Here is a 15,839-nt window from a genome sequence, read left to right on the forward strand (position 1 = left end):
ATAAAGTTGAGTGCTATTCAGACTGAGATTTTTCAGACTGTTTACATTGGTAATTGACACATGATGTGACATTGGCAGAGATGCACAATTTGCCTGTTGGAAGAAAACTACAATTTCATTTGATTTTATCTTGTCTGAAAATGTGATGTGTGCTCCAATTCAAACGTAATGTTGCATTACATGGCCAGAGGGCTTTCCCGCTGAATCAAAGTTTTCTTTGTGATAAAATGTTAGTGACACACATGCTATGGATATTTAAACCTTTGTGGTAAAGCTCCAATTAAATAATTTAGATAAATCCTTACACATTTTATACAGGCCAAAAAGGTAATTGTCTTAAATTGTTGCGCACTATTTCTCTACATTTGGGAATTGCGTTTTCATGAACATAATTTCTTTCAGCATTAAAAAGGTGTAGAAGTTGATCTATGTTGGAGAGGCTGTGGACACAAAGGGGACATGGCCCATATTTGGTGGCTATGTCCAGAAATTCAGAAATATTGGCTCCTAATTCAAAATCTAATAAAAGAGGTCGTAGACCTTACAATCCCTTTAGATCCACTGACCTACATACTGGGTAGGACGATAGACGAGATTGACCGTCCAGTATGGAAATTAATCTCCTTTATTTTAACAGCAGCAAGATGTTCAGTGGCGCTCTCTTGGAAGAAGATCTCTCCTCCCACGATACAAATGGTGAGAAAGAGACTAGGCGAGGTTATGCTAATGGAAAAACTCACAGCATTCCTCAACCACTCTACCGAGAGGTTCTATTCCGTATGGGAACCCTGGTTAACCCACTAAACATACTTCCCAGACACCACCCCCAAACAAAGCAACCATCTAAGACCCTCGGAGAAAGGTGTGAGAAGTGCTACCAGGGGGAAGAGGAGACCACCGCCCCCCCCCCAATATCCCCACTTCCCCCTCCCCCCCCAAACCCACCCCCCTTATTCTTTTTCGGGAGTCTTTTCACTGGGACCACTGAGTGACCCGAGTGGTCCTCCACACCCTCGAGTAGGCACTTAGTGCCCCCTCTATCCCCCTTCTAGTACCAAAAAATAAAAATTTAATACTATGGTATTATGTTATGACAGTACTACAAAATCTTTGATGTGATGTATCAATACCTAATAAAAACGTTTGGAAAAAAAAAAAAGGTGTAGCAGTTGTGTTAAAGGGACTATATAATATGGAATTATTAGAAAATAATATTTACTTTTATTATTTGACGTGTGTATGTACATACATGCACATATCAGCGCATGACAAATAAGTCAATAGGCTATTCATTAGTGTGTGTGATAGTGATATATATATATATATATATATATATATATATATATATATATATAGTGCAGAATAAATGAGTTCTTCAGTATTAGGTGATACCTTTTTTATTGGACTAACAATTTATGTCATAGGACAAGCTTTTGAGAGTTCTCCTCTCTTCTTCAGGTCAAGCAATACAGGCATACCCCGCTTTAAGTACAATCACTTTAAGTACACTCGCGAGTAAGTACATATCGCCCAATAGGCAAACGGCAGCTCACGCATGCGCCTGTCATCATGTCCTGAACAGCAATACCGGCTCCCTACCTGTACCGAAGCTGTGCGCAAGTGGGGAGACTATAGAGCCTGTTACAAATGCGTTATTTACATCAGTTATGCCTGTATATGACGATTGCAGTACAGTACATGCATCGATAAGTGGGAAAAGGTAGTGCTTCACTTTAAGTACATTTTCGCTTTACATACATGCTCCGGTCCCATTGCGTATGTTAATGCGGGGTATGCCTGTATATATATATATTGTATGTATGTATGTATGTATGTATGTATGTGTTCCAACAAGTTAAAAACCTTATGGAAGCAAATGATCTATTGCTACCTTCATAGGGAAGGATCTCGTAAAGCACGGGGTACCCGGGGCTTCAATTAATTCTCCTTTAAGTTCTAAATATGTAAACATTTTATTCAATTGTAACAATAATTTCATAATTTACATTTTGTCATTTTTACCCCAGGTCCACCAGCCCTGCGTGAAGCCTTCTCTATGTCTTGCATAACCAATGGAGGTGTCGGCAGCAGAAAACCAAGCCATACTAGCTCAGTTACTAGAAAAGATACACTGGCATCAGCTGCCAAAAGGTATGTAAAAAACCACAATATGAAATATCTGAGAATGCGAGAGAGCTTTACATGCTATATTTGAATGTTAAAAAATATTCTTTGAAACGGAGGTCCCATTTTAAATATACTATTAAATCAAAGAACTTTTTTTTCGCTAAAAAATTACTAAACCCCTATCTATGGTTGTTGCATTTTGAGTGCATCAACTTATGAAAAAAATAAATTGTAACTGTTATATTGGAATTGCTGTTCAATGCATCCACGGTTTACATCTTGCTAAAAATATGACATTTTAAAGGAACATTTTACAACTATTTTAATGGGGGGAAAAATTCTCGCTGTCATATTTTGTGAGTTTTTTTGAGGGAAATTAAGCCATGGAAAAATATTCCCAATTATACATTTTAGTAAATGTTAAAATGAAATGTACCTATCAAAGCAGCAATTTAACATACTGTATTGGCTTCTGGAATTACATTTAGTATATTTGTATTCTTGCATCTGTATTATACCAGTATGTGTTGTTTTTCCTTTGGTATATATTTTTGGATTCTGAAGACTGACTACAAATCATATCCCATGTTCATGTTTGTCTCTAAGTGCAGTTACTTTAGAAAGTTATGTAAAGAAAAAGCAGAATTCATTATTTTCAAATAATTTGGGGGTAAATTATATGCTCAGAAGCTTCCTCGTTGTAGTCTATGGGGATCTTCATCCGAAAGTGGCTGCTTCAGCCTGTAGAGAATTTACTAGCAAAGAAGCATCGCTTGTGTGGTGGAGTAGTATTTCTTTATTTTTTTACTTTGTTACTTTTAAATGTATTCTTTTGGTGCTTTTCTCCCAATAAAAATCAAAGTGCTTCCCAATTACAATGTAGGGTACAGTATGCAGAGCTGTACATAGGATTTTACAGGCACAGTCCCTGCACAGATGAGCTTACGATCTCATTTTGGTGTCTGAGGCCCAGGAACATAAAGTGACTTGACCAAGGTCACAAGGAAGCGGACACTGGGATTATGAACCAGGCTCCCCTGCTTCAAAGTCGGTGTCCGTTCCTCTCCTCACCGAGACACTCTTCATTAGATACCTGTGAGAAGTGATTGCATGTTTAACTACATTTTTCTTTTTTTCGTATATTTCAAGTTGATAAAATTATTTGTAGTATTTTACTACCTTCTCAGACAACTGTTCTATTTTGGGGTCATAATAAGGAGACTCTATATGATTATTTTGACATTAAAATACTAGCTCTATCGTGTTCTGTACATGACATGCTTTTCCTGACCACTCAAAGCAGCAAAACGTGAAATCTTCTTGTTTAAAAAAAAAAAAATACATTATCGGGTCAAAATCCTGATTGTGTGCGTAACATAATGGCTGCAAGAGCACCAAAAAAATGCCATCTTAGGTAAGAATGTAGAATTATCCATTGTCGCATTCCTCACATATAGAAATTATTATTATTTTATTTTTTTTAAAGAGAGAAAAAAAGTTGGATAGTAGTATTGCTGCTTTAAGACATATATTTTTAGGAACTCGATACAGTAACTAGCTGTGAACTCTTAAAAATGGTGGTTATTACAAGCAGTGAATAAACAAATCTTGGGCTACATGTGAAAAAAAAATAGTTTTGCTCTATTTTAACATGAAACTAAATCACATAACAGATTTTCAAAGTTCTTACACACAAAGGGGTTGATGACTATCGTAGTTTTGTGAGGTCCTTTGTGAAAGTGGAAGAATCAGAGGTGGCATTCTATTAATTGCTCAGTAATACTTCTGAGATCTGCTTCTTCCGAAATAATACAAACTTGTCCTTGCTTTTTCAATCATTATTATACAATGCGGCAGTGACGGAGAGATAGTGAGATGCCTAGGCATACTCTTTCATGCAAAGTGTTACACATAATATAACATATACTGTACAACATGGCTATCTCTTGACTCCAGGATACAGGCAGTGAATGTATTTTTTTAGATAGTTGTGAATAGTTATTTTTTTCATATACATTTTCTATATTTTGTGGTTGCGTTCACAAGCCGTGCAGTATGCCTGTAAAGAATCGTACAATGTCCTTTTTTCATTTGTGTACTCTTGGATTTTTTTAAATAATTTTTCGTTGAACCATTATGCCATGGGTAAATGTTGGGTTAATACGAAGGCTCTAAAAACTCTGTCTAATCTGTTCTTTTATAAACCATTTATGTTCATTGGACTTCTCTACTGATTTTGTTTCTGTATTTCATATCATTTTAGGTATCCAAATAAAGTAGTGTCCCTCCACTTAATCAGATAGCTGCAACGCAGCACCCAATCCTTTTGTACTGGATGAATTGTTTGATTTGCCTTTTGATTGTCCTGATTTCGTTTATTTCATTTTATAATTTATTTTGCAGCAGTGCAGAGAAAAAGAAGGAGAAACCCCAAGGAGTGAAAGAGAAAGAGGAATCAAATGCTAATGATCAAAATCTGCAAAATCCATTAAATCAAGCATCTCCTTCTCCTTCTCCCCAATCTTCCTCACAGCCTCTCCAAACACACAGACAAAATCCAGAAAGCAGGACCCCTGCTTCAGCAAAAAGGTTTTTTTCCATTGCCGAGTGTTCAAGCACCAAGAGTTGTAATGATACTGTTTGAGAGGGATACACAGTACATCTGTTCTCATGTTACCTCCAACATTGATTTGTATCAATAACCACATGCGGTATAATGTTTAGGTAGCAATCAATCTAAACGATGGGTGTCCAACTCCGGTTCTCAAGGGCCACCAACGGGGCAGGTTTCAATCTGAGCCACTGATTGAACCAGCTGCGCTGAAGCAGGGATATCCTGCAATCTTGTCCTGTTGGTGGCCCTGGAAGTCTGGAGTTGGCCACCCCTGATCTAAACCATGTACAGTGTAGATATTTCAGAAGCGATAAGTTGGTATACGTCTTATCACATGGATGTTACTTTAATATCTATATGTGAGTAGAATTACAATGTACTGCACCGACACACTTTATTCGAGCAAATACCCAGTATGTAGCTGGCAGATACCTGGAATGCGCCGCTCCTCACCTCTGGCAAGCCCCATTGCGTTTGCCTTCCCAGCCTGGGTTCATGCCTGGCTGACGGGCGGCTGATCTGTTAAATGATAATGATTAGGATTTAATAGGCTGCAATGCTTCGCGTGTCTACCAGATGGCATAAATTCATGAATTGTAATGCAGTATATATATATATACTGTGCAGTATTGCAGCCAGCGGGAATAAAATGCTTCAATCCCTGCCTGAAAATACCTCATTGCACTCGGGCAGAAAACAGTCACAAACCTCAATACACCCGGGTATACCCGAATTCGTGGGACTAGCCGAGCTCGAATAAAGTGTGTCGCCAGTGTATGCACATACACAAAGTATTCTGAATATTTATTGCTTTCATAGTAGTAGTTCAGGACAGAGTAACACCTACATTGAAGCGATTGTCATAGCTGGCTTTAAGTGAATCAGGCATCTTTATGCTCCTTGATATTTAACACACATGGTGGGGAGGGGGGTGGGGAGAGGTGGTTCATCAAGCGCTGTTATGGGTTAATGAACCCGAATGGGCATTAATTCTGCGTTAATGAGAGCTGATGTCCATTCGTGTGTGTGTGTGTGTTAACTCATAACGAAGCATGGTGAATCTGAGTGATGGAAGGAATTAAAGTTTTTCATGCTTAAGTAGCGGTCAATGCCAGTCGTCAATGGCCACCAGCAGGCCAGGTTTTAGGGATATCCCTGCTTCAGCACAGGTGGCTCAGTTGTTGACTGAGCCAATGATTGAGCCACCTGTGCTGAAGCAGGGATATGCCTATTGCCTGGCCTGCTGGTGGCCCTTGAGGACTGGAGGTGGCCACCCTTGCTTTAATTAATGGTCCTAAGTTAAAGGAAAACCCGTAAGTGTACTGTAGATAATGCATATTTTTAGTTGCTTAACATAAAATGATTGTAATTTTAAAATGTAATTAATAACTAGACATGTACACAGTAATTATGCTGCACCCACGCTTATGAAAATAGAGATTTGGAAACCATAATTGTCACTAACATATAGATGATACAATAAAATAGTTGCTGCTTCACATAATTATTATAAATACATCTGAAAACTATTTTTGATATTGTTCTACATTAACGTTCTATTATATCTTCATTAAAATTAGCACAACAAGATTGTGTTGTAAGTGTTAGTCTGGCAAGACTGTGTGTGATAGATATATATATATATATATATATATATATATATGTGTAGCCCCTTTCCCTATGCCTAAGGGAACTACTCAGCAACTACACATGCTGCTGTACCGGTTTGCTCACAGAAGGCCTAAGCCTCTGCCTCTGGGAGCCTGGGGTGAGCTCCTTTCACCTTGCAGTGCAGCGCCTCCACCTATGAGGGATCCCAGCATTGACGGAATAACCCCTCATACAGTAGGAACCAATACACAGTAAAGAATAATACACCGCACAATGTATATAACTAAGGTTTACTGTACACATATACTAACACATAACATATATCAACTGTACCCACAGTATAAACCCAGTGACCCAACACTTGGCGGTTCCCCCAAAGTACTGAGGGTGCTGTGGCACCAATACCCCTGGTGTTCTGTCCCAGCAAGTCCCCACCCAAGTGTGAGGTAGCGCTACCCCCGTGGATGTAGATGCATGTTGGGTACCTGCCTGGGTACTCCAGTACCCAGGTGCTGCTTGTCGCGATCGGTTGGAGCGTATCCCACGTAGCGGCGCCTCCAACACAAATCCCCTCTCTCCTAAGGGTCCTGATCCGCCTCGTGGGGTGAGCTCCAGCTGGAATGTCTCACCTGAATGTCTCAGGGTCCTGTTGCACAATAATACTAATTAGGGGAAGAGTCCCTATCTGGGGCCTTCCCTGCAACACTGCTTTTCAGGTGTCTCGGGGCCTAACTGGGGCCTAGGGGCAGAGTTCTGGTCTAGTCCAGGTGCTACTGGCACCCTGGACACGTCTGTCCTCTCTGCTGGCTCCTGCTAGATTGACTTTGTGGGCTCTCCGCCTGCGGAGGATATCCTATTCCTCCTGCTACCTTAGTGCCATTGGCTGGGACAGTCCCATGTGGTATTGTCCTCCAACCTGAGGATTCTGGGACATGTAGTCCCGCTGCTGCATATACAGAGCCATTCTACAATGACCGCCGCACTCCTCACACTGCGCATGCTCGCCTAACAACATGGCCGCCCCCACACTCCCTATCGCGCAGCGCTCTGGCGTTAGCCAGGCAGATCACCCGCACCGGAGGCAGGGTAGGTGACTCGGCTACACATATATTATAATATACATATATACATTTTAAGTTATGGTGGGTGAAAAAGGCGACGGAAATTCTCCATCGATGGCATATAGCCAATAAAGAATATCACTTGTCAGCACATTCACATGTCCCAGACAGGTCTGCAACCCTGTTTTTCAACCATTATCTCCTAGCATACAGTGCTCCCACTGCAGCAAGGTATTCTGGGAATGACATGCAAATGAGCACACAATGTGTCACCTTTTGCCTGGAATATCCATTCACATGGAGCCCATTTAAGCAAATGCATTGCCGGTCACACAGCTTTTAATATATATTTATTATATGCGCAAAAAATTGGCTGCACTAAAAATACAGAAGAAAAATAATAACTAGGAGCTAACCATACAGCGTAGGTCTGTCCCTATTACTCACAAGTTTACAAAGAACAAACGCTTGGATGTAGCACATAACACTGACTGCAAAAGGAATGCTAGAAAAGTCTTTTACTAATGCATATTAAAGGACAAGAACCTAACCCTGCACGTATTCCCTCACCTGCTGTCTCTGTAAGTCTCCCATCATACCACTTAATTTGTAAGCTCGCCGGGGCAGGGATTTCCTTTCCTATTGTCTGACTTTGCTGCGCTTATTGTATTTTAATTCCCTGTACTGTATTCTCTTTGTGAAGCGCCGAGTACACTGTCGGCGCTATATAAATAAAGATATACATAACAATAATGTTTCAGGACAGCAGCCCTTTTGTCAGATCACCCCTCTGTTCTCTCCCCTCTGTGTAGAAAGCTATTGAAATTACAGAGTACTTAATCAAGTGTACTTGCACTTGTCATTTTTCTATACCCACGATAACCTTATTGTGCCTAGTTTACAGCAACGAGCAGGCTGAAAAATCCTAAAGAATTAAATAGCTGCACGTGCATGGTTTGCTGACTCTAGTTCCTTAACTAAGGGTTGGATGTTGAAGTTGCATAATGCTACGGTCATAGTGCAGTGTCTAGAAAAGGAGAAAATTAAAAGGGACACAGTAATAGCTATTTTTTTTTATAGCTACCAGGTTTATATTTGTTTTGTACACTTACTGTATTTTGTAATTATTTTGATCAAATTCAAAGTACAGTATCCTCATCTTACACTTGTATCATTTACAACTCTTGTCAGGCACTGATCAGTTGTACCTTAATGCAACTGCATCCTTTGAGTTGAAAATTACTGCTTTGAAACTTTGCTTGGGCAATAAAACTTATTCTGCTTTTGTGATTTCAAAAATCTTTCTACTAATCTGCTACTACCTAATTCCCGGCAACCTCAGCTACAAACAACAAGTCTTGTTACATTTTTTAGTTATTGCAACATCCATCACATTGTCTGGGTTTGCAATACGTGTTCACTAATTAAAAAGATATATGGAAACAAGTATTTATAGAAACGTGTGTGTTTATATATGCTTGAGAAGCGACCTCCTGCAAACTAAACTCCCTGCTCTAATGTCAACTGCAAATGTAATTGCTGCATGTCTAACCTTCATAAAAGTCTGCTGTCTCCACTCTCGCTTTAACTGCTGTGCAATATGAGCCTGCTGGACTTTGGTCTGTTATTACCCTGCTGGGTGTCTTTTAGATGTTTGCCTATGTTTTTGCCTACTAGATCTACAATTATTATTCCTCAATTTAAACTGAATCTTTTTAAGGTGCTTTTTCCCCCTACTCTTATGGATGTAAAAAAAACTGCAGATGCTTACAGATAAATAAAAAGACTTCCAGGCATGATAAGCGGTACAGTAGTCTACACAGAATGCAAAAATGGTAACGTGTTTGAAAAACATTGTTTAACTTCCTATAATTTGTTGGGAAGAACTAGCTCTAGTCACTTTTGACAAAGTAGCAAATGGTTATCTGAGACAGAGCGTCACTCCAGAGGTGGAGAGTAAGCAGGACGAGAAAAGCCCCCAATTTACCTGCACTCGCTATTCAGAAGATTGAGTAATACATATGTGGCTAGGAGCCGGTGGAGGGTAAAGGGTTAACCAGTACAAGATGGCATAGGTTCACTTGTATTGAAAGATCACAATGTCCGAAACACAGTTAGTATGTATGCATGTATATCTTTATTATTATTATTTATATAGCACCATTGATGTACACAGTGCTTCATAGCCAGCAGTAATACACGAGATAATCATATAAATAACACACAATGGCAATAAGCACTTTCAGACATAAAAGTGACATTTAGGAAATGGAGTCCCTGCCCCGAAGAGCTTACAATCTAATTGGTAAGTAGGAAGAACGTACAGAGAGTGGGAGGGTGTTCTGGTAAGTGCATCTGCAAGGGGCCAAGTTTTATGCCATGGGGAACCTATGCCATGTTAGACTGATTAACACTTTGCCCTCCATCAGCTTCTAGCCACATACGTTTTACTCAATCTGCTGAATAGCGAGTGCATGTAAATTGGGGACTTTTCTCTCTGCCTACTCTCTACCTCCGGATTGACGCTCTGGCTCAGATACCCGTTTGCTACTTGATTATTGTTTCCCCTAGTACAACCTTTTCTTCCACAACTAGTCTGAGCAGGTGTCTCTCTGCCCCCCTTATTTTTCACTTTTGGCATTAAAATAAAATATTGCTAAACCAGTAGAAATTAAATGTTGAGTTCTAGATGCACTATAAATGAGCATAATCTTAAAAGTGTAGTATTCATTATATATTATATTTTCCTCTCGATGGGAGTAAAAGGAAGAGACGCTTATCCTGCCTGGACTTTTTCACTAATTAGATCTTCAGTTTCTTGGATCAGCTCAGTTGGATCCTAGCATTACTTCCTTCTCCTGCTTGATCTTCCTTCCGGCCCCCATGGTGTGTTTAAAAGAACGCAAATCTTTAACACAGTGTTTATTCATTTCAGTGTAAAAAGAAGCTCTACTTTAGAAAAATCACACAACACTTGGGATACTGCTGATGACAGTAGAAACAAACTAATGAGGGCTGCTTCCACATCGAAATTAGCATCAAAAAGTGCCAAAGGTGCCGACAAGTAAGTAGTATTAATCAATTAAATAACCCAGAAAACAATAATAGAATTAAATGATGATAAAAGCGAACAGAGGCACTTTGTTGCTGATCTATTTTCTGTGACTCCTCAAAAGTTGCTGTACACATCTCATACTTGAAATTGCATCTGTAGTAATTGCATTATGCATGCACGGCAATTGAAAGGATATATTGATGACCGTACACACCGTTCTTTGTGTTTTTCCACCTCAAATTGTGAAAACTGCATGGACTCGCCCATCGTCGCTCTTGAGTTCAACATGCAAAATCAACACTCTAGGAGTGTTCTTCATGTTATCGCAAATGAATTCCTCAGTGCAAGGGAATACCCCATACTCAAGATGATCACCACAAAGGCAGTCATTTCCCAGCACAAGCCAATAATCTCTCTAACTTCATTGTCATTTTTAACCAATAAACAGTTACTGTTTCTTCGCAGTTCATCTTATTTTTATTCCCCAGCTCTATTGCTCTATTGCTCTGGTGACACAGTATTCCTATGCACACATTGCTGAGTATTTATGACCGTTACCAAGAAAAACGCAGGACTTGGGAGATGAGGGCTGTGAGTTATCAGAAGGTTTTGAATAGGTTTAAATAAAAAATGACATTTGAGAGATGATTTATGTAAGGAGAAAAGATTATATTTTTATTGAGTTTAACATGCAGATATATTGAACGCTTGGTAAAGTCTAATTGTACAGGGTTATTTATTTGTCTTCTGCTGTCCTATTTTACCTGCTTGCCAGTGAAAATATCAGTATATTATCTATAACGACAAACTGGCAAAATAACAATATCATAGTTTAAGACTGAGTTTTTAGTGTAGGTTCCAGCTAGAAAATTTGCACGTTCAAATTTTTTTTTTATGTAAAGTAATACTTAATTATTTTTGTTTTTAGGAATAAAGAAATTATCATCAGCCCAGGTAAAAAAAAAAAAACAATAATCTCAGACTGTAGAGTATTTCTTCTTTTTCATTGTGGTTCCAGTATATTACTTATCTGTCCATAGATGTAAAGTAATCATTTAATTTAGATTTTATTTTTCACATAACGCTGAATCTTCACAAACCCATATTATTCATAGTGTGTGCTTTGTACATTGTTCATGTTTTATTAAGTGAAAAAATATGGTGTGATTACATGCTAATAAGCAGATTAAATAACATATTGTTTTCTAGTAGTTTAAGTTGTTTAACTTCTGTCTCAAAACTAGCAAAAATGTCCACACGAGAAAAAAACAGCCAAGGTAAGATTTGAATTTAAGATTATGCCGTTTGGCTGCTTTCTATTGATACTCTTTCCTTGATCTTTCATTTTGGCTTTTTCTGTTCTTCAAATAAGTGCTCCTTGAAATTTCATTGTGCATGGTGAAAAACAAATTGACTCACTATAAATCTATTACCAGATGTTAAAGCTGATGGCAAATAAACTACTTACAGTTCAGATTGCCTTTTATCCCGAAACAGTAGTTGTTTTATAGTACACCTTTCACTAGCTCAGCAAGTGCTGGGTGTTCTACGATTAGCTTTTTTTTTTAATACCATGCCGATATCGCTGATAAATACTGTTCTACAGTACAAGGAGCACAAACAAAGGTATTTTTTGTGAAACTTTCCTACTTTCCATACTTGTCTACAGCTTTGGCTACCTGCTGCTGGCTTGCACTGACAGAAATAAAAACAACCTTTCTGAAATATATGCTCTTAATAGTCATCAAATTGATTTATTTCTATGTTTTTACTTTTCTCCTCTTGCAAACACTGCTTTAGCATGCAATCCTCTATGGTCTATGCATGCTGCCTTTATGCATGCTAAATTGTCCATCGCCAATAGATACACAGTTGAAGAAATCCAATTCCTGTTACTGAAAAAGTTTTCGATATATACATTTAATAAAATAGAGCCAATATTAATACTTCAACAGTTTTTGAACTGCAGTTTAATACAAAACCAATGGTAAATCTACTGTGAATTGTAAGTGTGCATTAAATACATATTGGATGCGATTTGAGGATAATTTCTACTGGAAATTAAACACTTTATATGAATATTTTTATTATGTCTTGGGTCATGTAATTTATAGGAACCCATACTCTGTATTTTGTTTGACCCTGTTGTAATAAAGGATCCTATCCTGTGTCCAAGGTGGTAATTCTATATTCTACAAAGCGGCTGGTTTCAGCTAAAAATCCCTATTAAAGACCATGAAGAGTTTTGGCCCAAACGGCTGTTTCGGCATATATAGAATTTGCCAACAATACCAACCTTTCTTTTTGGGACACAGATCCAAAAACGGTTGGTAGCTAGGGATGGAAGAAAATGGGCCTCTGGTAGGTATATTGGGCAAAGTCAGTATTCTTAAAAAAGGAAAAAGTTTAATATTCTTATTCTCATACAAGTTTCTTTTTGTCTTGGCAAAAGCATATGTGTTGTGGAAGATTATCCCATTACAACTCCTAGGTTTCTATTTTGTTTGTTAGCTAGAGGAAAAAATACCATGAACCCTTCATTGTATTTTATTTCTGCACTGGAGAAGAAGTTTGATATGCATAGAGACCGTGTCTGGTTTGTTTGTTCAATGGATATAAAATACAGTGAAGTGATCAATGTATTTTTTTTATATTGTAAGCCAGTAGTAAGAACATATAGTCACAGATAACCACTTTCTGCTTCCTTTTGGAACATCTCGGGCTGTAAATATGTTAATTCAAGCAACATTAGTTCTCAAACAGCTGCACTTCTTGAGTTTTAGTAGTTTTAGTTGTTTTAGGTTTGGTACTAAAAATCTAGATACATTTGTAGGCTACAATACATTGTAATGGTTTCAAACCGATGTGCGCATCTGAAGAGACCTGTGAGGACTTCAAAACTTATGAACCACAACTGTGAAGAATGGTCACGTTGCAAAATGTGACATTGTCTGTTATTAAATAAATGAAATTCCAGAACTTGTGCTTTAAATTCAGACAGATATACCTCATTTTATTATCATTTATTTATAAAGTGAAAACCTATTCCATAACGCAGTACAATGGGGATGGAAGCCAATAATACAATATTAACATTATCATACACTGGTATAGTAGGTAAGGAGGGCCCTTCTCCAAGAAGCGTACAATCTATAGGGAAGGGAGTGTATTGATGGTTTGGTAGATCACTTAGCTCCAAAAGAACAAAGTTAGATTAGCTTATTTCATTTTACCACAAACATTACTTTCATGTTCCATAGTAAAAAAGTACAATTTCCCTTTTGTTTAAAAAGACCATATTAAATCTATTTAATATGGTAGCTCCAGATGGTGTAATTTTTATGTTGTAAACACACCTGTGAATGGTTAGTAGTATTGTTATGCTGCGTTCCCAGTGAATAAGCCTTTTTCCTCAAATAAGAAAAAACAGACAGAATTAAAAATCATTTCTGCATGTGCACATGCTCAAGATTGACTTAATTTCAGTCATTTCAAATATTGACGCTCAAACATTTTTCATGTATACGTTGTACACTAACAAATAAAAGAAACGCTGAAGCATAATTCAGACTGGATAATTGCATGTACCCGCTCCCCACTTGCAAGTGCATTTTTTAACCATTTTGGCTGGGATGTACCGTATGTGAAGGTTTTTCAGCTCTAGAAGTGTTCGGTGCCCACCCTGTGGACCGCTTGGTAGGACTCTTTATGTTGTAACCAACACTGCTTGTAAATTCCTTCCGGCTGTTGTGAACAATGCACTGCCGGGAATAAGAAGCAGCTCGTGCAGAAAGTGGTGTGATCCTAACAGAGAGCGTGTGCATTTACAGGAGAAGAGGGAACAAAAGGAGAAACGTGTATCGAAAATGTTTGGCGTGGTGGAAAGAAAGGGATGTGTGTAGATGCTGTGGGAAAGGAACAGGGGAAATTGGGAAGTGGAGGGTGAGTCTGTGGGCACGAGGGAAATGTCAGATTGATAATGGAAGAGAAACAGGATGGCAACCAAAAAAAAAGTGTGGGCTCATGGGAGAAAGATACAGTAGAATGGGCACAGAAGTTGGTAGAGCCGAGGAACAGGTGGACCAATAAGTTCATTCACAGGCAGCGAAATTCACTTGACCAATAAGCAAAACAATATGCTAATTATACAAACAAGTTATATTCTTATGTTTGGTGCCCCCTGCACATATGCAATGGTATAAAGCAGTAGTGTGTATAACACAATAGATCCTACAATAGCTCCATTCCCTTTAAAGAAAATAGCCGAAAAAATTATTGAAGCTTGTTAATAGGACAAAGAGGAAAACAAGCTTGTCAACAAATAAAGATGGTGATTTTTCACTACCACCCTTAAAAGTTACTTATTCGTTTTTTTTTTTTTTTAAATCCCTTCAATTACTGCTATGGGAACATATTCAATGTTTTAGAGCTTGAAGTGTATCCTGCGTATATGTTGGGTGCCTACTTGTGATGCCCTGTAATCTATCATAGCAATAAGACGGCAAGTCCTGCCACACAATTGTTTTCTTGCTGTTTGGTGAGAGTGTTAGAGGGTATTATTCCTTTAGCAGTGAAAGTGCGATTAGAGGCATTGTGCACCAGTAATTAAACCATTTCTTTTTTTTTCTCCAATAAATGTCAAGTCTTTGGTGCAGTCTGTAGATTCTTGTAAGTGCCGTATGCATGAATGTTAAACTATTTTTAAACAATGACAGTTACAAAAAAGCAACACTTCCTCTAATAACTGTGGCTCAGTTGACACTTCTTTGCCACTGTTAAGTACTTGGCAGCAACTGCAAGTATGTAAATGTTTAATTGAGTTACACATTCCTTTATACATTTTCTATGCAAGTCTTGTCTAGCATCAAAATGGCCTTAATGTAATTTTGATTTCATCTTGATTTTTTAAAATGGCTGGTGATAATGTACACTGGACATAGTCTGCCAACATAGTGTCTGGCAAACATTGTGTGATTTGTTAAAAATGACTTATTAACTTGTATTAATAAAATAGTTTTACATACTTTGCAACAGTGTAGTATACAATAAAGGGGTATCTTGCAACACTATTTGATCATTCATAAATCTAATAAATGTATGCTTTTATTATCCGTCATATAGAAATAGGTTTGCATTTTTACTCATTCAGTTCTGTAACCTAAGGACATTAGTCATGAATGATTGAATGCAGTACAAGAACATGCCCTTAAAAAGAAATCATAAATGAAATATGAGGGGTACTTACAATTGCTCATATGTTTCATCAAAGTGAACATCTTCTGCGTTTTTCAAATGCAATATACCTTTCACGAGCTATGAATTAAACATTTACCAGTATGTATTTAAACATGTATTAGAATAAAAATGTGCA

The 15,839-nt window shown here is 38.0% G+C and overlaps 1 protein-coding gene across 6 annotated transcripts in view; it reads left to right on the top strand.

The window, feature by feature from the left end:
* Positions 1–15,839, top strand: part of EML4 (EMAP like 4) — a 189,560-nt gene that overhangs the window by 147,955 nt on the left and 25,766 nt on the right. For 3 of the 6 annotated variants that reach the window (XM_075595744.1, XM_075595748.1, XM_075595747.1), the window contains exons 3-7: positions 2,028–2,151; positions 4,531–4,716; positions 10,349–10,477; positions 11,397–11,422; positions 11,713–11,745. In XM_075595744.1, coding sequence (XP_075451859.1) covers positions 2,028–2,151; positions 4,531–4,716; positions 10,349–10,477; positions 11,397–11,422; positions 11,713–11,745 — 498 coding nt within the window. The remainder of the gene's footprint in view (positions 1–2,027; positions 2,152–4,530; positions 4,717–10,348; positions 10,478–11,396; positions 11,423–11,712; positions 11,746–15,839) is intronic. The other 3 variants (XM_075595745.1, XM_075595749.1, XM_075595750.1) reach the window with 3 other exon arrangements.

This window comes from Ascaphus truei, chromosome 4 (genome assembly GCF_040206685.1).
Source record: "Ascaphus truei isolate aAscTru1 chromosome 4, aAscTru1.hap1, whole genome shotgun sequence".
Taxonomy (NCBI): Eukaryota; Metazoa; Chordata; class Amphibia; order Anura; family Ascaphidae; genus Ascaphus; species Ascaphus truei.